Source organism: Lissotriton helveticus, chromosome 1_1 (assembly GCF_964261635.1).
Source record: "Lissotriton helveticus chromosome 1_1, aLisHel1.1, whole genome shotgun sequence".
Taxonomy (NCBI): Eukaryota; Metazoa; Chordata; class Amphibia; order Caudata; family Salamandridae; genus Lissotriton; species Lissotriton helveticus.
The window spans coordinates 1,472,316,913-1,472,339,704 of record NC_136057.1 but is presented as its reverse complement, the minus strand read 5'-3'; the positions used below and the strand labels follow the sequence as shown (position 1 = coordinate 1,472,339,704).

Sequence of the window (22,792 nt, the reverse complement as noted above, 5' to 3'; positions counted from 1 at the left end):
GGAGAGCCGGTGCCAGCCATACCAGCATTTGTTGGGTAAAAATAGACCCCAGACAGGGAGTGTGCATCGGGCTCCAGGTCCCCAAACAGTTGAACTTCAAGGCAGGGCAGCATTACAAAAGACTCTCACTTTCATAATAAGGTTATGGTATTCAAGAATGAACATATTTTTTTTTTCAGAGAACAGTAACATTTAGGGGTTCTCAGGAGCACAGGCCTCTTTGATTTCTTTCGACTTTGACTACCTTTTGAGGGAAGTAAGACCTGCACCAATACCATATCAGTGTCAAGGTTTTTTTTCTCCTCCGTTATGTTTGTGTTCACTTGGGTTTCTGGGACTTGTGATGGTTGGAGTGGTCTTTTGGCATGGGGAGTTCTAGAAAGTACATAATGTAACATGTAGCCAGGCAGTTGGTGCTGTGTTGGTTGTGTTGCTCTGAATAAAATATCTTTATTTTTAAACTCCTACCATCTTTTCAATCTATTCAGTTTCGTTGGAGTATTTTTCAATTGTTGGAGGAAACAAAGGTCTTTACTTTGTGCTCTTCTAATTTTTGTCTATGGACCAAATTGAGAATTGACAGAACTTAGAACCACAGTGGTGCATCCACCAACACTTGGGATGAAGGAACTGGAGCACAGAAAGAGATTATGCTGACATTCTGCATAAGTAGCATACGTGAACTATGTATAAGGGGAAATAGGCCTGGAAGAAGAAATTACAGATGTGCTTCATTAGTACATTTTTGACGACTGGCATAACAAGGTCAGTGTTACATCAACACCACACCTCTTACAAATTATTTCATCCTAGAACAAGTTGTAAATAAGTAGATTTCATTTTAGTTGGCCAAACACAGCTCTTTCCTGCCACACACTCTTTATGAAGCATGTGGTTAAGTCAATCCTTGGCTGATCCTTTTCTTCCCTGCCTTTACCTCACTCTTTCAGGTTCTTTTTCATCCTTCATTTTTCCATTTGTCAGTGTTTTCTTAACATTGTCTATCTCCTTCTTTCTTCCTTTTCTGCCTTTCTCGCGTGCTCAGGGTCAGTGTAATGATGAAAAACAAGTACCAGTCCTCAACAAGCATTGGCATAGCCAATAGGTCTCGCCTTTGGGACCTTATTAGTTTTTAGCCATGCAACAGTTGATGTTATTGCACCAAGGATATTGTGCTGCATAACTAAATACTTATAAGGTCCCAAAACCGAGACTTATTGGCTATGCCAATGCCTGTTCTAAACTGGTGTGGTGTCCTTTTGTAGTGGTTACACTGTGTTACTGTTGGTTATGTGCAAATGCTTTACACACTACCTCTAAGATAAGCCTGACTGCTCGTGCCATGCTACCAAGGGGGTACGCAGGGGTTATATTAGGAGTGTAACTCCCTTATCCTGACTAGAAAGAAGGGTCCCTATTTAGACAAAGGTGCAAGCCCTTGCCAACTAGAGACCCCCATTTCTAACAACCCCCAACCAAGGCGCTAATTCCCCTTTGACCCCAGTGCCCAAAATTAAGTCCGGGCTGCAGTCACCACTCCCCCACCCAATGCACTCCACTCCGTCGTCGTCCAAAACCCTGCAGTGGGGCCCCAATCCCCAGTAACCCACCTAAGACAGCAGTGACCCCTCTGCCCCACCCAAAACACTATAACCCATGCTGCCACCCTACACCCAAAACATGTCTGTAAGAAACTGGAGTATTAGTTAAGTTGGGAAAATGTTCACCTCAAGTAATGTTTACAACCCTGGTCAAGGTGTACCCAATCCTTGTCAAGGTGTACCACTAAAATAACTAATCTAATCTGCACTCTACCCCCTGGTGGCTGTGGCACAGAGCTGACCGGATTAATTTAGACGTAATATGCAACTGTGAAAAAATTAATTGATTCAAAAATGCTGCGAAATTTACTAATCTATGCTTCAATATCTTGGGAATATGATAAATGTGCAAGCATGGTTTCTGGCTTGCTGCAGTTTTGGGGGTAAAATTAACACCTGCTTTTTGTTTGTGCACTAGTACAAATATACATGGAATGTGGTAACTTGCACGTATTGTAAAATAGTGCGAATGCACTGAATACCATTTTCCACTATATGTGTTTTGTTTTGTTTTACAGCTTCATATATGTCTGTGAAAGACAAACTGCCCCAAATTTTAGTATATGACTTTTCTAAACATTTCCTAATAATTACCTATCTGGTTGCTATGAACTTCCCATGTTAGGTCTGGCTTGAAAACGTAACTGCGTTGACCTATTTTTAGCATTTCTTTAAAATATGCATAGAGTGGGTTTTGACTTGGATCAGGCCAGAGGAGTATTACTTCTTCCCCACTTACTATGGGCGGGTGATGCATCTTTTTTGTCTTCCAGGACATAGTTCCATTAGTGCTTGAGGGATTATTTAAATCTGAAAAATAAACCCAACTAGGCTGCTTGTCATGTTCAGGTTTTTTTATGCCATATCTATTCTGCACAGAAAGCAATATTTTTGTGCTACATTTTCCCAGCATTGACAAAGCCAAAAGGACATGATGTGATATGATTTACATGCATGCAACCAGCATTTGTGGGTGCCCGTGTTTACCTTTGTTGTTAAATTAAAGCTAGACCTAATGACTTTGCCAATGCTTGCTTATTTTCGAATCTTGATCAACCTAGCAAAGTGTTAATGGTACTGGACGGCGAGGGCTGCACATTCAGATGGTGCACCCCCAATGCTGTATGTATGTGTTGAAGTTGTATAAATCCAACTAGTTTGTACTGAAGTGTTTGATGAGCGGAAGAGCAGTGGGGATGACTGAAGGAACCTCTTTAGGTTGTATAATGTATAATGCCAGCTGGCCAGTTACAGTCAAACATCTGGTGAGTTGTGTGTGGAAGATGTAATACTGAAAGAAAAAGTCCGTTCTTTTGTAAAGGTTGGCAGTTTGCCTGGTGTGATTGGGGAGAGTTCCAGAGGAGTGAAGAGTAAGGTGTGGTGTGCTGTACTCCTGACATCCTTTGTAAAAAGAGGTGAATTAAAAAAAAATGTATGCTTCTAACACCAATGTTTTATTTATTTTGACATTTTTATTTTTGCTCTTGCAGTGAAACAGAGGGTGTCCCCAGCACCGCCATAAGGGAGATTTCCCTTCTGAAGGAACTCAATCATCCAAACATTGTAAAGTAAGTGTAGTGAGCATGTTGGTACCCTGGGTTGAAAGACCAGGCCCCTTTCTACTCTGCGATTGAAAGCCAGCCTAGTAGTGTCTGCACTACTAAACATAACTTCTAATGCTTTAAACTGTTTTGCTCAAGCTTGGGTTACAGTGAGAAAGAAAGACAATCATTTCTGTGTACACTTCCATACGCAGCTAGACTTTTTGACACGATCTTTACAAGTAGTAGCAGTGCTCTATAAACGTGAAAACCCTTAACTCCTATCCTAGATCTTGAGGTCTATGGGAGGTGGTTGTAGCAGTGCTGAACTTTCAAAGATCTAAACATCCCTGCTAGACTTAATCATAATCCTTATTTTGTCATTGTGTATTTCATTGTCTTACCAATGGAGCAATTTAATACATATGTACTTGTATTAAAGTGGGAATGAGATGAATAAGTATAATCATTTGCAAATAATTGATGGAGGGAGAGAAAAATGCCTACACTGTGTGCATAACGTGTATACCATGGAATAAGGCTACTGCATCAGATGTTTGCTGATTGGGATTTCTATTTTTATGATTTTGATTCAATTGTTTTTCTGTTACAAATATTTTATGACCTTCTGTATTTTACATGTGATAATTGTAAGGGTGATTTGATTGACTGGTGGCCACCAATTGCCTTTTTCTTCCCACTGTCCATACCTCAGAATAACCCTTGCTTCTTTTTATTTTTTTTTATTTTCTTGCCTTCACTGGAATGTTATGTACTGCTTAGGTTACTGGATGTCATCCACACAGAAAATAAGCTCTACCTGGTGTTTGAGTTTCTTCATCAGGACCTAAAGAAGTTCATGGACAGCTCCTCTGTCAGTGGGATCCCTTTGCCTCTCATTAAGGTACATTTTCAAAGTTTAAACTTTTTTCTGGATGTTGCTTCTCGTGTAGAGGGTGTGGTGGTGCTGGTCAGTGAGCCCCTGTAAAGCTTATTGGGTTGATGCTGCTTTCATACGACTTTATCCATATGAAAGGATAATAACTCTGTTCCTAAGAGGCAATTGTGGGCTTCTTCTGAATACCATGGACTCGTACGTCTGTAGATTCAGATTTTATTTATCTATTTTTATTTTTTCCATGTCTGCATTATTTCACTGTTTATGCCAACGTTCCAGATAAGTTACTTTTTATCTGTAGTCAACTGCTATTGGATTCTCATTGTTCACATTATATTGCAAGCATCTCTTCTGGAGTAGTACTCTATCTCCTGTGGTCTTCAATGGACATTTTCCTGGTCCTCAGAATGTTATTGTCTACATAGTTCAGACTGAGCTCTCGTAGATGTGAAATTAGTAGACTTGTCTGCTACACTGGCAGTGTTTCCCAAACTGTGGTCCGCGGACCCCCAGGGGTCCGTGACACATTCCCAGGGGGTCCGTAGGCAACAGTTTGAAAAGCACAGAAATATTTCTTGTATAATTAGCAGCTTGCCAGCAACAATAAAAGTGTCGAGAATGCCAGTGATTAATGTACCTGCTGGAGCTGAGGAGAGATTTGTTCAGTTGCAGCTTTGATTGAACCAATGTAGCACAGAGGGTTAATGTGCCTACTGCAAAGAACGTGTAACATGCATCTTAAAAAGCAGTATTTTATGTGCATAGGTTCGTGGTTACTGCTTTTGTCACAGAGATTATTTTGTTACTGTGTACTTCATAAGAGACAATCGTAATCTAGCAGAGGGACCTATAAACTGTTATCAAAGAGCTGCTTGCAAACTGCATTGTACCAGTTAGTAACTTATATTTTTTCCCAGGTATTCATTATCCTGATGCTGCTAAAAAAATTGTTAAAGTCAGTGCTAGCCACTGTTATGTTCTGAATCCTGAGTTTGTGCTTTTCCAGACCGGGCACTCTTTAAACATTTTACATACAAACTGATTTACATGTATGATTCAATGTCTCTATATGTGTGTGATGTAAAGTGCTCTGACATCCTACAATGGCATGAGAGATGCTACAAAACAAATGAAATACATGTGACAGAGGGGGGGGAACATCCTTTACAATGCGGTAATGACACCGCAGTGCCATTACAACGCGGGTTTCACAACGCAAGTCATTACCACGACTTGCGCTGGAGGGCGCTCTAGCCTAAGGAATAGTAGATTTACTATTCCAGCACCTTCCCTACTGTACGTAGGCTGGTGTTGGAATAGAAAATCTTACTATTACTAAGTCCAGCACCCTACAGCGCAAGTCGTGGTAACGACTTGCGTTGTAAAACCTGCGTTGTGATGGTCTGCGGTGTTTTATACCACGTTGTAACGTCATACATCCCAGAGGTGCTATTACTTCAATATAAAATACTAAGCGCCAGATGTACGATCTGATTTTATATGCGCGAACGGGTTCGCGAACCCGTTTATGCATGCAAAAACCTATTGAGCCATGTACATAGCCTATTTCGCAAGTCGCAATTTGTTTGCGACTCGCTAAATAGGTTTTGTAACTTGCTATTTGGAAGGGGCATTCCCTTCCAAATGGAGAGTCTCAAAACCATGTACAAATGTTTTGCGGTCGCAAACCAGTCGCAATTACCACCTACTTCAAGTAGATGGTAATACATTTGCAAAGGGGAAGGGATCCCCAGGGGACCCCTTCCCCTTTGCAAATGCATGCAAAATTATTTTTTAAGGGCAGGCAGTGGTCCCAGGGACCTCTGCCTGCCCTTAGAAAATGAAATGAAAACGTTTCATTTTCTTTCTTTTTTTAAATGCATGGTAAACAGGCTGCCTTTTTTTTTTTTTTAAACTGCTTTATTTAAAAGCAGTCCGAGACATGGTGGCCTGCAGAGCCCAGCAGGCCACCATCCCTGGGAGGACTGGCATTCCCAATGGGCTTGAAAATTGCGAGAGGCTCATTAATATTAATGAACCTCGCTATTTGCGACCCCATTGGGAATCCCAAACAGTGTTAAACACACTGTTGTACACTTCATTTAGCGACTCGCAATTTGCCACTCGCAATGTGTCGCCAATTGCGAGGCGCTAAATTAAATGGTCGTACATCTGGCCCCAAAATCCTTAGTACTTTGAGTATTTGTTTTGTGTGCACACGTGTATTTTTTTCGAATTACTGTTTTAATTTTGAAATTTAACTCATACAAATTGCTTGGGGGTCCCTGGCTTCCAGTGGTGACTCAATGGGGGTCCTCAGGAGTCAAAAGTTTGGGAACCACTGTGCTACAGCATACTGGTGTGGGCTGAATTGCTACTTATAGAGCTTCAGAAATTTTTTCACAATCCATGACTTAATGTGACTAGCATTACAGAGAGCCATTTGAAGCCCTTTTATTTCTGCTCAGCTGTGCAGTTCGAAGTTTGCTTGATAGTAAGCATATTGTTGTTTTACATGTTGCAGTTTGTTTAAAGGCCATTTAGTGCAACTAAATCTCTACTCAATGTGTGTGGGATAATGGTTTGATCCTATGATTACAATTGAATTTTTGGAGATGCTTCATATTTTATAATTAAATGTAGTGAAACTACATGTACTGCTTTTTAATATTTGTTTTTAATCAACTTATTTCATTGAGGCTTTACATCGTTTTAAAAACGGAAAATTTCCATTACAAACAATTGTCTTCTATATCTTCCGTATTCGCCTAATGCAGTGCCGGGTCCTTTGTTTCTTTAAACCAGTACCAGGTTTGCATATTGAATCTTCCTCCTTTGGTACTTTACATTGGTGCTTGTGTGTTTTTGATCTGGCCAGTTTGGCCCTCTCCATGGCATTCCCTCGTTTGAATCCTTTCTCCTTTCTTATCTACCATGTCTGGTTATACCAGTTTGTCCTGTTTTTGCCAGGCCCCCCATATCTTAATTTTTTACTAATATATGTTCTCTGTTCGATTTTAAATTGACTATCGAACTACAAATACTTTAGGCTAAAAGTAATCTGTGTGAAAGTTGTGCATGTATGCTTTCTCTCTAGTCTTAGTACATAATTTTCCAAACTCTTTCATTTTAAAGAATGAAACCCTTCTGTTGCCCATCGACAGGCATATTTCATCATATGACCACCTCAATACACTAGTCAATGGCTCTGCCGGTGTATTCTACATCCCTTCATGAAGGGGAGCTCTTTCTGACCCTTTGTTTGTGGGAGAGGTGTGGCGCCGCGGCCAGGGCGACTGACGCTGGAATCTGGGGATCAGGGTTCGATCCCCGGCTCCGGCGGCAGGTTAGCCCAGCACCATGTGACTCTGGGCAATAGCTTGCTTAATCTTCCCGACGGCCCCCAGCGCCTAGAGACCCTTACGGGTGATTGTGCGCTTTACAAATGTGGATTATTATTATTATTATTATTATTAGTGTTCTGATAGTGAGGTGTCGTAAAGGAGAACCAGAGGAGGATAAAGGTAAAAATAAAACTACCTACTGATTGATGATTTACTTTATTCTTGTTACCTGTGTTGTAGGATTACATAGACGACTGCAGAGGAATAATTTATGCCCGTTTATGACATCTGCATGTTTAATTTTCCCCTCAAGTATTTGTAGTTAGATATACATAGTATACTGTGGGCATGGGAGCAGGGACGACCGTGACACCAGGAATGGGGTTCAAAGATGTTTTTAATTTTATTGTTCTTTTGGGTTTTGACATAAACTTCTTTCGGTTTCTCAAGGTCAGTCTCTCGGGCGAAGGCACTTTGGTCCGTGGCGCTGGTCTTCTCCCGTCTCTCACCGCGGTATGGATGGTCCTCTCTTCGGATACAGCCGGCTCAGTCACATGGAAGAGACCAACAAAGAGGGAGGCCGTTAGGTCAAAGTCCTCCAGGGGAGGTGCACCAGGGGAACCGGGTAAAGTGAGGGTGAACCCAGTGACTCTTGCTTGCTCCATATACAGTGCTCCGTGAACGTAGGATAGGGGGGTTTGAAGTGAGGAACAGGGGAGGTAAAAGGTAACGGAAGGGTAGGGAAACCACAAAGAGAAGGGACAAACCGGGATATGTGCACTGCTATACTCGAGCACTCCGTCTCCCCACCCAAGCTGCCCAACGCCGCCGTACCTGTGACAGCCACACTCCTCCCTCGGGAGTGTGGCACGGCGGTTCACGGGGTCGTTGGCCTCCTGGCTTTCCTCCGGTCTCGGTCCCTCCGCCTCCTCCGCTCTGTTCCTTTGGGTTCTTTCTGTCTTCTTCTCCAACTCCGCTCTTCTCTGCACTGCTTCCTTCCGCCTTCTCCTCCTCCGGGGTGATCACACACCCCGCGTACAGTACTTCCTTTCTTTTCACCAATCCGGCTGCTCTGACGTCCTTCGGGGCCGGGCCTTCCTCCTCTGATGCAAACGCCCATTTAAAGGAACCGCTCTCTTCACCCTCGTCGTCTGGTCCAGTCAGTCCATCTTCCCACTCATTGGTCTGCGAAAAAGGCGGAGAGGCACAGTCAATCAATCAATCAATCAGGAGTTTGTTACAGCGCGACTACTCACCCGTTAGGGTCTCAAGGCGCTAGGGGTGGGGGGGGGTTGGGGGGTGCAGGTTCCATTCCATCAAGGAGGGGGGTCTGTCGAAGAGCCAGGTTTTGAGGTTTCTTGCGAAGATGGGGAGCGATGTTGTCTGTCTGAGGTGGAGCGGAAGGGCGTTCCATGCTTTGGCCGCGAGGAAGGAGAAGGAGCGGCCTCCCGATCTGGTCTTTCTAGTGCGGGGGACCAAAGCGTAGGAAAGCTGGGCTGATCGTAGGGTCCTTTGGGGTGCGTGGAATTTGAGTCGACTGTTCAGGTATGCTGGTCCGGTGCTGTGGAGGGCCTTGTGTGCGTGGGTGAGCATCTTAAAGGTGATTCTCGCCTCAACGGGGAGCCAGTGGAGTGTGCGCAGGTGCTGGGAGATGTGGCAGTGTTTTGGCAGGTTGAGGACCAGTCTTGCGGCGTTCTGGATGTTCTGTAGCTTGCGGATGAGGTTTTTGTTTATTCCGGCGTAGAGTGCGTTGCCGTAGTCGAGTCTGCTGGTGACCAGGGCGTGAGTCAGCAGTCCGCAGGGCAAGGGCACCACCATTCATGCGTGGTATGTTTCCCTACTCCGTTACATATACTCTGGTGGGTATTTTCTAAAGTTAGCATGCTTTCTCCTAGTTTATGATGAGGTTTTAATTGAACGAGCAAGAATCTGGATCTTGGGGAGAACACCGTTTGGTGTGTCAGTGCCTCTGCTCAGTCTCATTCTGCCCCCTAATGCTTTCTCCCACATTTAGGGTAACTAATTCCTTTTGAGTGTTTATCAGTACATGATATATCTAGGAGATTGATGTATATATTTTCTTATTTTGTTTGCTAGTGAGTAAATAGGTGCTATATTTATATGCATGTCTAAATTTGCGACCTGTCACCTAAGCTTTAGGTCTGTAGCTGCTTTAAGGGTTTGATGTCTACATCTGCTCTGATTTCTTCTAGCTTCAGTAGGCCTATGTGGTTCCTCCATTTTGAACCCTAACAGTTTATTCACTACAGGTGACCTCAATCCGACCCAAAGTTGGCGTTGTATGTGTCACTTCCATTCCTTTTTTGGTCTTATACCATGTTTTTTTTATCAGACTGCACACGACTAGGATCTTGTTGCAGCTGCCCGACAGCCTCTAGATTCACTCCGCGGCTCTAAACTCCCATTCCAAGGTACCCGCCCCGGAACCCTGGCAGTGGATCGGGGCTCTGACCCTGCCCACAATCTGTCTTGTCCCCCAGGTCACCCCTCCAGGAGTGACACACGGGATCGGGGCTCCGACCCTGCGCCTTGTCTCCGCTCACTACGGTTGTTCACCACGGCTGACGATTCCAGTCTACGTTAACCTCCTTATACAGCACCGGGCCCACGAGTCCGCGAGACTCCGGCACACTCCCTCCTCTCCATCATCACCTTAAAATGGCAACCTGGTCCTGATGATGATCCAGACTTGATAGGATCGAAACAAAGTCGACCGATCATACAGCGCAACTCACGGCGCACTTTCAATCTTGGTTCACAAACAGTTATGTCTTCCAGTCATTGAAGAGGAACCATTGTTTTTGTATATGATATTTCTCCTCACCTTGTCACTTTGCGTCCTTCACTGTGTTTCCACTTGTGCCGTCACTTTTTGCTTCACAAGCACTACGTGTACAAAGTTCCCTTGGGTTTCCTTCGCATTTTATGCCCACAGTGCTGTTATAACTGTCCTGTATAAAGTGTGAATTTAATACATGATGCCATGAGCACGTTTGAAAAAAATACTGGGAGTCTCTCCTTTCTTTGCTACCTTGTAATGTCGTGTACATCCTGTGTATCTGCCTTCCTCATTAAATCCGGTTGAGACATTGTTGTTTAAAACGTACAGAAGTCTGCAGCATGCTGAAAAGTTATAATAAAGAAGTGTCCGAAGCATTTTTGTTACCTTAGATATGACTAGGGCTCCCGGTTTTATGGTATTTATTTTTTTGCCATTTCCGTCTGTATCCATATTTATTTTTTGGGCATTTTTTCTGTATTTATCCACATTTTATTTTTGCCACAAGCAAAAGACTATGCTACAGCTAGTATTTTTCCACATTTATTTAAATTGACAATGCACACATGCGCTCACTTAAACTAGCGATTTGTTGTGGCTTTAGCAGTGCTTTAAATGGTCCGGTACTGAGTAATTTGAAAAGGAGAGTACCTGTGCTTCTCAGTTCTGCTATAAAAACACCTTAAGATAGAGTACAGGCACTTATCAGGAGCAAACTTGTGCCAGCGCTTCTGTATTTCCATCTAAAGCCAGGTAGAAATCTGCCTTCAAATGTCTCTGGTTTTCACACAGAAAGTACGTAAGGTTACCTGTATTGGTGGTGGTGGTGTGTTTATGTGTAAATAGACAGACAGATGGATTCCAAGCTACACGCCACGTGCCCTGAAAGTTACTATCTCAGTCTAAGGCTCACCAACTGATAATAGATGCTAAACCACTCTAGGGTGATCCCAGCGAGCAGAATAAATTGTCTTATTCCACCATCCATGTTTTCTCACACCCACAGCAAAGTTCGAAGGGCATGAACATATGAAGCTGTGCCAAAAAATGATCATTCTCAACCACAGAATGCTGTGTGAAATTGGTATTCCACAGCAGATGGTCATTTTTTGACAAATTGTACTAGTCATACTTTGTAGATGGCAGAAGAACTGCATTTGATCTGCCTCGTGAAATGCTTTATCACATCAAGCTTTCCTTTCAAATTTAAAATATAGACAGAACTCCTCGGGTGAAAAATTACCTGATGCTAGTTAACAGAACAGATGCTCTATCCAAGGTCACCGGGCTAAAATAGAACAACCTCCTAGTATCAAAATAGATTGAAAAGAAAAGGCATAATTTTTTAGTATTGGGGTCAAAGGGTGTGGGATTTCATCAAGTGAAGTAAAAGGGCACCACTCCTGATTAAATGGAAAAGAAATGCAAAATGCCTCTCACCGTGATTAAGGTAAAATGATAGCGTTAACTTCCTAAAGGATAGTCGTTTTCCTTATGTTTTTTACATTTTAAGTGACGATAACTGAATGTTTTTGCATCTGAATAATTGCAGAACAGGCCAAACAGCAGCAGTTATGTGGCACACTGTGTTTTAATTGTCTATAAACTGTGTCTGTTTTTTCGCCGTCAAGTCGAGGGTGCCATCCTGTTTACTCTTCATAAAACGATAGTTAAGAAAACGTTTTACAGACTTGCACCTGAGATTTACCTGTGCAAGACATATTTTCGACTGAAAGCAATACTCCCGAGCCCCTGACATCTCGCCTTACTTCTGTTAACCCTCAATTAGCTTGCTTTGACAACATAATCACAATACAAACCAGTATTTCTTAATGACGACGAGCAGCAATTTAGTCTGTTTGTTTCCCCAATTAATTTCTCCACAATCAACACCAACATTCTTTAAGACTTTTATTTAAACAAAATATCCTTTTCCTTTGCATATTCCAGCTCCAGGAAGTAATTTTACGTTTTCACAAGCTTGCAATTAGTGTTGAGGAATCTTGTGCTTTTTTCTATTTAACGTGTCTTGCAGCACTCGATTTAATACCACCACTATTTTTCGGACTCAATTCAGTGTTCACAAATGTTTGCCTCCACTTCAAAGCCTTGCTCCAGGTTCTATAGGTGGTATGTGAACAAATGATTGTCTCTCTTTCGCTGCCCTTATCACAATGTGGGATGCTACTGACCCAGAATGTATACACTTAAAGATCCAGAAATTAAATGTCCTTTGCCTCACACAGTAATGCTGCCTGTTTAATAGTTTGTGTAAACTATGCAGAGAATCCAGGCCCCCATTAAAATAAGAAAGGCTTGCTCGAACTATTATCAAGACTGTCTTTAAAAATAAGACCTGAATTACATATCATTTAAATACTTGTTTACATTATACTTCAAGTAGCATTTGTTTATGTAGCAGAAAAGGTTTATTTTAGAGGGAAAAGCTTTCATTTGAAGATGGTTTTGCATTCAACAATTAGTTCCCACCTCAAGCTGTAGTTAAAAAAAAAAAAAAAAAAAGCGGAGTGCCAAGATGCGCTGCTGCTGCTTAAAACGTGCACTGTGTGGGGCCTGGGACAGGAGGAGTCAGGGGCGTTGGGGGAGGCTACGGCATGGGGTGAACAATAAAGCCTCATTAACAAGTAAATGGTCTGTCAAAAGACCTGTGAAGTACTTTGGCGCGGCTGTGTGTGCCCGGGAAGGAATTTCCAGAAGCAGGAAGGGGGCCTGGAGAGAACTCTGGATTTGAGCATGGCAAAGTTTTCTAGTATTTTGCCGTTTCTAAATATAAATACAGACAAAGGAAATATAGATTTCCGTCTGTATTTATATGTAGAAATCCGGAAAAACGGGAGCCCTAGATATGACCAAAAAAGCATTATGTACAACTGAAATAACATATTAAAGTATTAAAAATAATGTCTCGAGTTTTTTTTCTTTGTCCTTTCAATGCTGGCAACTTATATCTGCCTGTCCCAATGGTTGGTTGGTTGTTTTTGGGTTTTTTTTGTTATGGGGGGCGGAATAAATAACAGAAGGGTGATGGTCAGTCAGAGTGGCGAGAGAGAGTGAGTCGGCGTGGGAGAGTGTGTCGGCCAGTGAGTGTGGGAGAGTGTGTCGGCCAGTGAGTGTGGGAGAGTGTGTCGGCCAGTGAGTGTGGGAGAGTGTGAGTTGTCCAGTGAGTGTGGGAGAGTGTGAGTTGTCCAGTGAGTGTGAAAGTGGGAGAGCTGGCCAGTGAGTGTGGGAATGGGAGAGCCGGCCAGTAAGTGTGGGAGTGGGAGAGCCGGCCAGTAAGTGTGGGAGTGGGAGAGCCGGCCAGTGAGTATGGGAGTGGGAGAGCCGGCCAATGAGTGTGGGAGTCGGTGTGTGTGTGTGTGTGTGTGTGTGTCAGTGATGGCTATAGTTCTCCTATGTAGCGCATGTGCGCTGCGTAGGCAAGGCCTAAATATTGAGTTGAGGCTGTGGCTATGTGGAAAGAAGGAGTTATTTGCTGATTACAAGAAAAACTTAGCCTCATGAGGTACCTGCTTAAGTTAATTGCATCTCTTAATGATTATTCAGTAAAGGCTGTTAATGAGCCGCAGTGTGTTTTCCACACGAACCCAGCAATGTGCATCCCTGCCTGTGCCTACAGGTTATGGCTCATCTGAATTTACAATACGGCCTTGTCTTGGCTCACTGATCTTATCTGATGGTTGGTGGCATTTATGATTAAGCTAATACTTATTGGCTTATTATGTTTCTGTTGTGCGGATTATACATTTTAGTCGTCGAACACCTTTTCTTAAATGAACTCAGCTAATGTGCAAATACATTTTAGGGCACTCATTTGTTTGCTGTATATTGTCCCCCCCCTAGTAATGTACATGGTGTTTGATCCAATTCTTTATTCATTCATATTACTCCATTCAGTGCTTCATCTAATTGCTAATTCTTCCTCTCAGAGTTACCTCTGTCAGCTGCTACAGGGGCTGGCGTTCTGCCACTCACACCGGGTCCTGCATCGGGATCTGAAACCGCAAAACCTACTCATTAATGCTGAGGGAGCTATCAAGCTTGCTGACTTTGGCCTGGCAAGAGCTTTCGGGGTGCCAGTGCGGACCTATACGCATGAGGTGAGTGAGGTATATGTTGGTTAAATTGGTATGTTTAAATCAATGAAACTTTATGAAAGGGGTCGTCCAGTGAATGATGTTAAAGTACATCTCAAAACCAAGGCAGACAATGTTAAACAAATTAATATTATAGAATATTTGTTGTTGACGATTGTTTCTCTGCACTGTAGGGCCCGTTTAATATTTCCTTTAAGTAGTTAAATGTAGCCAGAACTCAGTTCTAGTGTGTGCCATAATCATTGTTCTGTATCCCATATAGGTCGTTACTCTGTGGTACAGAGCCCCAGAAATTTTGCTGGGTTGCAAATATTACTCAACAGCGGTTGATATTTGGAGTTTAGGCTGCATCTTTGCCGAGATGGTAAGAAGTTGTTCCCTATAAATGGCCTAGTGTACTTTTTATCTGTTTGGTAACCCATGGGGAGAGGAACAGACGGCCTCTTTACTGACCTGCTGCATATATGTTGCCATAAAGCTATTCAAACCTGGGATGTCCATTTAAATACCTGTCCTTGAACTACTATTTCTGTGATTTTCTTTACACCTCATGAGTGGTTTTCATTTTTTATTAGTTGTTCAGTAGTTTGCCTAATTATGTTTGCATTAAGTATTTTGCGGCAAGTCGAGATATTTACTGCAGAGACTTGATTCGTTGTGTTTTTGGCCTCCATGCAAGTTTTTGTTCACATGAGTGAAGCACAATAAAGCAAAATGTAGTAAAAAAACAAAGTTTGGATGCTACTATAGAATCTATTGAAAATTAGTTTGCTTCAAAGCTATACTCTCCAAAATAAGTTGTTCTGAGATGCACTTTGTAGGCCTTGCTGTTGCCAGCTGCCTCTACAAGTGCAAGGTGGAATCTGGACAGCTAAAATCCCCCAGGTTAGTTACACCAAACCAGCCCTTTAGCATATTATCTTTGCCGCTTGTGCGAAGACACTGTATTGTGGTTGACGAATCTTGGCTGCATGGAGGTTTCTATACCGTCTTTATAATAAAGTTGCAGATAGCATTTGTATATTCCTACAGTTAGCTCAAAATGCTGTTTTGAATATATTTGCCTTTTGCATATTCAACTCCGATATAACCAACCATAGTTCGCCCCCCCCTTCAAGTTGTCAGGAAGAAACAAAGGCACAGCAGAGAAAGATGCTGCCCCACATAACTAGCAGTTTACCCTTGTGAGGCACCCTTTTCAGTGCACAGTGTGGTGGGGAAACTCTTGGCTTTAAAGGGTCCCACTGTCTCCTTGTGGAAGTAGGACCCCAATAGTCTAATGCACCCCAAAATTTAGATAACTCCAAAATTGAAGGCATTTATTACAAAATCTCAAATGCAGAGTACATAATCTGATATCCGAATAATTTGAAGTCTTAGGTGAACAGAATTCAGAGAAATGGACAGAGTTCCTAGCTGTAAGATGTTCATGAAAATCTCTCTACAAATGGACATAGCCACTAGTAGAACAGGAAAGTCATCTGGCTCCCACCCAACACCTCGGTTTTTTAATACACTTTTCTAGCATTGATAATGAGTAAAAAAACGTAATCTCCGTGGTATGACTAATGATGATGCATTTTAGCAAATCGGAGAATGGCACGCGATTATAAATAATGCACATAGAACTAACCCATATTTACATTAGTCTCCAGCAGCTTCTACGCTGTTGGTATTCAAAGATGCATAACACATTGTGTTACATTAGTTAAACAATGGCCCATACACTGGTATGCTCGACCAGGCCCACATCATGCAGCTACGTTGAAAGAACCTTGATGTTGCGTTCCAAACACACACACAGTTTCATTCAAGATACATGCACTCAAAGGAAAATAACTAGTTAAGTCACACTGTCTTGTGCTCTGCGTAGACTAAGGGGAGGGAAGACACGCAGGGGGCATTGATTGAGAAGGGGAAGTGAGCAGGAGCAGCTTGAACAGTACATCAGAACAACATCCATCTTAATAACAAGCATTGGCATAGCCAATAGGTCTCGCTTTTGGGACCTTATAAGTATTTAGTTACGCAGCACAATATCCTTGGTGCAAAAACATCAACTGTTGCATGGCAAAAAACGTATAAGGTCCCACAGGCGAGACCTATTGCCTATGCCAATGCTTGTTCAGATAGTATGCGTAGCGTCTTCCCAAGTTCCGGAGCGTACGGAACAATTTATCTCACAAGCATGCTGTTCGCGTTAGCTGCAGTAATTCTGCACGTGGAATGCACTTCTTGCGCCCTATCTATCCAGGCCATCGAGCGGACTTCACAAACATTAGTGCACCAAAGTGTTTGTTTTAGAGCAAAAAATGCAATTTGCTTTGATAACTTCACATCTGATATCTAATTCATAGACTCTGGATTTGTGGAATTCTAAAAATCTGACATGTCACTCTGCAGCGTAAGTGTGGTCTAGCAGTAGCCGATTTCAGAACCTAAGGCCCCAGGCTTGAATCCCTGCTTTGGCGCCTGCTTCAACATCGTATGATTCTGGGCAAAGCACTTCATCTCCCTGTACCTCAAAACAAGTAATTTAATGTACGAGTTGTATCTGTGTGATCCCCACTTGATGTACACAATCTAGTCTCCCAACCCCAGTAATGCAGTCTCCGCCTTAGTATTTTTGAAGCTCTGGGCAAGATGAGAAGTTGTTGGGGCCCCTGTTAGTAACAATTCTGATTTTGTTACACATCTATTTTAATTTAAGCTCACAGAAACCAAACAAACTTTTAGAAAGTGTTCACGCAAAAAACGTTGAAATGCCCAATTTTCAATTGGCTCAAAAAACGGGGACCCAAAAAACTTAAAATAATTATAGGCAAAGCGAAACAGAGTCAAAGGCAGTGTTAGGCAGCGACATGGAGAGAGGTGGAGCTATGGAAATAGAGGTTAACTAGAGAGGGAGGGAGTGAGTGTCCTGGAATGTAGGGTCCCTGGGTAATTGCCCACTTTGCCCTTGCCTTAAAATGTCTCTGTAGTGTACAGTGCCCCTTTACCAGTGCTTAATTTGAGCCGGTGGCTGCTGGTAGGAGGACCCACCCGCAGTCATTTTTGGGGACCCAACTTTTTTCCCTCATCCTACTTTGACCCAGAACAAAAGAGAGAAAAACATAAAAGGCGGTGAAGAACAGAATGACAGAAAACAGTGACAAAGAAAGAAAGCAGGGGTAAAAAAGAACCTGAAAGAGTGAGTTGCAGGGGAAGTGAGTGCCTAGTGGGAGGTGACAGAGGGATGAGGTGGAATCAGAACTCTGCAGCCTCGATATTCAGCACCCCTAACATTCAATAGCGCCAGGTCGTGGTTGCTGAGCAAAACTTTGAGCCTTGGCAGGCATTCTTTTACAAATTAAGTACTTCCAATTCCCCCATGTAATGTATAGCGCTCCGTTATTTCTGAGCTGGTTTGCGCTATATAGAAACCAGTGCACACGGGCAGATTTTCCTTTGTTTGCAAAATAGCAGAAGTGACGTTGGGCTTAATCCTGAAAGGTGTAGTGGACAGCCAGGTGAGTTGACCATGTTCACAAACATTTGACAGGTTGTCTCGCACCAGTGAAACACAAGCACACACTCCTGTGAACATCTGGAGGGTGGGCCATCCAGGGAGGGAGGGAGCACCCCCATAGGTCACAGGAAAATTGGAGAAAGGGTTTCCACGTAAGTTAACAATGTTCACTGACCTTTTACAGGTTATCTCTCACCAGTGAAACACAAGCACACACTCGTGTGAACAGCTGAAGGGTGTGCCATAGTTCACAGGAGAGTGGGAGAAAGGGGTTCTTAATAGGGAAACGTTCCACTGTGGAGGCAAATGCACTGTGATGCATAATATACACCTATAGATTTTCCTCCTGGTGGACCATACACGCAGCTACTTTTGCGTTTCTAGAATTCTCTTGGAAATCTGTGGCTGATATAGGTTTTCGGGAGTACCTTGGCAGTCCTTGAGTACAATTCACAAATCTTTTTCTGTGAGGTGTGGCTTATAGGATGCATAGGTGTGACATACTCATAAATTTCCAGGAGTAAAACAGAATTATTCACAGAAAACAGCTTTGTGAATCAGCGGCCTTGAGCACGTCACACCCCAGGCTGCGGTGGAACACAGCTCCACATACAAATGGTTTTTTAATCTGCCTGGGTGGTCGCATGTAATTCACACCTGAGGCAGGAGGAAACTCAACTACTCGCAGAAAATGCTTTCTGAGTTAGGCCTTGAAATCCAGGAGTTAGTCCCATCTAAAACAGACCAGCGACTCAGAGAATGAAGTTTGTGAATCAGCCCTTTGTTAACCCAATAGAATTTGGACACCTACCCTGAACAGGAGGGTTTCAAGTTTTCCAACCCTCGGTCGGTGAATCGGCTCCTATAATTGGAATCCATTGTAATGGAACACTGATCCCTTTGAAGCAGGTTGGGGCCTCTGTTATAGTCAACACCCCAAAACAGGACTGTGGTTTATCAGCAACCTTTAGTGACCGAACAGCTGAAAGTTATTTTAATAGCTGTAATTTATAGCGTAAAGTACTCTCTCCTGAGTCTTAGCGCTTTACAAAATATATGAATCTGTGTAACAGAAATTCTGTTATTTATCTAGATTAAAAATCTTTTTATTGACAGTAGAACAAGGAAGTGATGAGTCATCCCCGCATGCCAACCTCGGGAACGCGCACCTGTTCCTGCAGCTGGCGCTCTAGCCCGGTGCACTATTTTACAGACAGGATAAGTACACTCGTGCCACCACCAGTTGACGCATACATTTCTGCAGCAGGTGCACTAGCCCGCTGCACTATTTTACAAGCAGGATCAGTGCACATGGCAGCTTCAGGTGATGGACAGGTTCCTGCAGCAGGAGCTCTAACCCGTGGCATTATTTTACAGGCTGGTTGAGTGCACTCATGCCACCTTCAGGTGACAAGCACATTTCTGCAGCAGGTACACTATCCCAGTGCACTACTTTACAGACCGGATCAGGGCACTCATGGAATTTCAGCCGCTGCAACAAACTACACGCTTTAAAGATCTGAAGGCGGAAGTGACGTCAATGTAAACAATACATTGTCGAGATTGAAGCAAGAGAAGAGTAGGTAATGTAAACTCATGATTGAATGAAGTAAGTGTGTAGTGCCTGCCACGGACCTGTCATTGCCATAGGGCTACCACCCTTGTAGAGGCACTGGATTTCCATGACGTTTCTGTCCCCCCACCCCCTGCACATACCTTTTGGTGAAAGGCGTGACTGTGCTGTTGTAGGAAGTGACATCAGAGGCACCTCTTGGACAGGGAACAGCCAGTTAAGGGCCAATGCTTACGTAGTAGCGCTCCTGTTGTAGGGTCTCACGGGGGTGAAGCTGTCCCTCTGCAGGGTTGCAGCGCAAGACCTGCATGTCGTGATGACTCGTTTCATATTATTTAGGGTGATGCAAGTCGGCCCCACTCTTTTAAAGTCCAGACTCTGACCCACCCGTGGTGGGAGAAGAGCTGGGCAGAGGCCTAGCTGCCACCTCTGTCTTACAGACCAGTGCAACAGCTGTTGATTCCAAAGCGCTTCAATGCCGTGGGATAAAAAGCACTGTAGGAACATAGAGAGACAAAGGGCTAGTTTAAAAACACTCCTCATGGCCTTGAAAACCAATAAGATGCGCCTGTTTGTGTGTACATTTAGATTGCATTTATATAGCGCTTACGACCCCTTTCGAGCTGAACAGCACTATAGCAGACCTGCTTTCCTGCACTTACACCAATGCATAACACGCTAGCTTGGGTCAAAACGGTCTTGGACTTTTTCACTGTTATAGGTGTGGAATTAAAAAACAAAGCATGCAATGGTGAAGTCAAAGAGAAAAAAAAACGAGCCAAGCAAAAGTGTCGAAAAACACCACTAATTTGAAGGCATAAATAGGAGGCATTGCAGCAAAAGTGATACAAAAGGGGATGATGGACGGAGCGTTTGAGCAAATCAAACACTCACCCCCAGTCAACTGATCTGGGTTTAATCCATCACCATTCTTTAGCTCACTCGGCCACCCCAGTTCAGACATGGCTATATGCAAATCAGTCTGACCCTGTGTCTCATGGGAACAGTCCAGCCCGAACTGCCAAGCCATGTCTTCCCTGGACCGGAAACAAGCATCCTGGGACCGGTTTCGGATTCATAATCCTCATCAGCCAAGCTATCTTGAATCCAGTGGCCAATCCATGAGGCACAGGGTCAGACTGATTTGCATATGGCCATGTCTGAACTGGGGTGGCGGAGTGAGCTAAAGAACGGTGATTGATTAAACCCAGATCAGTTGACTGGGGGTGAGTGTTTGTATTGTCAACGCTCCGTCCATCATCACCTTTGGTTTTTCTTTGTTCGCCCTAAGTTGGCAGGGTATGCTCAGACGTGAGTCCCTTGCTCACTTTGCCACTGGAGTCAAGCAAGCCCGGCTGAAGACTGCTGTAATGCCAGAAACCGGTCCTGGGAAGCTTGATTCCGGTCTAGGGAAGACACGGCTTGGCAGTTCGGGCTGGACTGTTCCCATGAGGCACAGGGTCAGACTGATTTGCATATGGCCATGTCTGAACTGGGGTGGCGGAGTGAGCTAAAGAACGGTGATGGATTAAACCCAGATCAGTTGACTGGGGGTGAGTGTTTGTATTGTCAACGCTCCGTCCATCATCACCTTTGGTTTTTCATTGCAGCAAAAGTACCTTTTTTCTTTAAAAAAATAAAACCTCTTAATATATAGGAAAAAAACATTAATTCAATATGGGTTTGGCGCGTTAATAGAGAGGCAAAAAGACAGCGAGTGGGTGAGGTGAGAGGCGCATGGGAGTGATCGCGGGCTGTAAGGGTGCCTGCGAGCGATGCACTTAATGAGCCATGACGAGAGAGGAAAGCCAGATGGCGCCTATGCTCGTAACTGTGCTCCTAACTGCACGATGTAGGCCACACAAAAAGCTGTTGGCTTTTTGAAGCCCACTCACTAAATGTCTTGCCATACAGCGTATGCGCTGGCTCAGGCGAGTCCTAAAAATGGTGTCTCATTAAAAATGTAGCCTAGTTAAACACCCTTCTAAATCTCTGTATTAATTTTTCAATGCAATATTCATCATCAAAACTAGAATTTATTATAAAACTCCGTGTTCAGACTATTTTGATACGCAAAATTGCAGATTAAAAAGCAAGCAAACATCCTCCCCCTCCCCCAACCCCTTATTAGAAAGGGTCTTTGGAATGTCTTGCAGGAGTCCTGAAATTCACATTACTGTGCGGTTTTCATCCCCCTCCCCCTAAAACCCATCTTAAGATGTAAGAACAATAACGTATTCCAGTGTGACTACAGCCCCATGTGACAAACACGCGTCACACACACCCTCTACACGCAAAAGTGACTTCTACCCATGAGTCATCTACGTCCCACATGGATGGGCTAGACTCTAGAGACTCATTGAAGGGGACCGACAGACCAATTTAAAAAGCCAGTACACCGTTCTATCTAGTAGAGACCAGTAAAGAGTCACGTTTTGCAACTGCAGTCAGTTTGCTGGCACATAGTCAGTGGTCTACAGCCTGGTGAGCTAACAGCCATGCTTAATATGGAGGGTTGACATGGCGTGCTTTTGCAAACCAGAGCTGTGCTGTGGTTAGCAATCCGTTCCTCAGGAATACGTGGCACACGTGCTTGGTTGGCAAATGTGGGGGGTTGTCAAAAAATCTACAGTCTCAATTTGTGCCACAGAAAGCCTTCAACATACATGCATGATTGTCAGATGTGCCGAGGTAGCTGATCATTAAACTACATAGTTTGTCATGATGAACTTGGGGCAAGGGTGCACACTCTCTAGTGCCATGCAGGGAAATGAATAATTTTTAACTGGGTGAGCAAATATGCAAAATGTGAAGAAATTCGGGACTGCGGGCAGATGGTAATTTGTATTGTAAGGGTTTCTCTTCTAAACGTCTAATAGATTATATATATTTATTACCCCTAGCCACTCCCCCCTCAACTGACAAACTAGTACTTTAGTTTGTGGCGCTCCAATTTGCATTGCTCCGTTCTGCAGATTGCTTGAATTGAATGCACAGCAAGGGTTCACTTAATTATCAAGCATGATGGGGAGAGCGAGCTGTACAAACACTGGTATTCTGATATCTGAGTAACTTGAAGACTGGCAGTGGTTGGATTAGGTTTAGTGGTCCACTATAGATCCCAATAAATCTACTCACTATTGTGAGTTAGATTTTATCAGGGCGAGCTGTATTTAGGGCCTTACTTTCCCCTTCTGGCGAGCTGACAAACAGATGTTCTGTTCACTGACAAAGTGAAGGAACATTATAGATGCCTTTATGTCTTGTCACATTTAGTCTGTGTTCAGAGACTGGTGGCAAAATTAATTTTACATCTACAATTACTTTTCTTTCTCTGACTGCAAAGTTCGAGAATTTTGTAAAGTGAACTGTGACAAACGTGCTGCACAAAGTGTGAAATGAAAGGCTGTAG

The 22,792-nt window shown here is 43.4% G+C and overlaps 1 protein-coding gene across 1 annotated transcript in view; it reads left to right on the top strand.

The window, feature by feature from the left end:
* Nucleotides 1-22,792, top strand: part of CDK2 (cyclin dependent kinase 2) — a 173,745-nt gene that overhangs the window by 18,226 nt on the left and 132,727 nt on the right. Inside the window, exons 2-5 of the mRNA XM_078686354.1 lie at nt 3,092-3,169; nt 3,926-4,046; nt 14,132-14,302; nt 14,562-14,663. Of these exons, the coding sequence (XP_078542480.1) occupies nt 3,092-3,169; nt 3,926-4,046; nt 14,132-14,302; nt 14,562-14,663 (472 nt within the window). The remainder of the gene's footprint in view (nt 1-3,091; nt 3,170-3,925; nt 4,047-14,131; nt 14,303-14,561; nt 14,664-22,792) is intronic.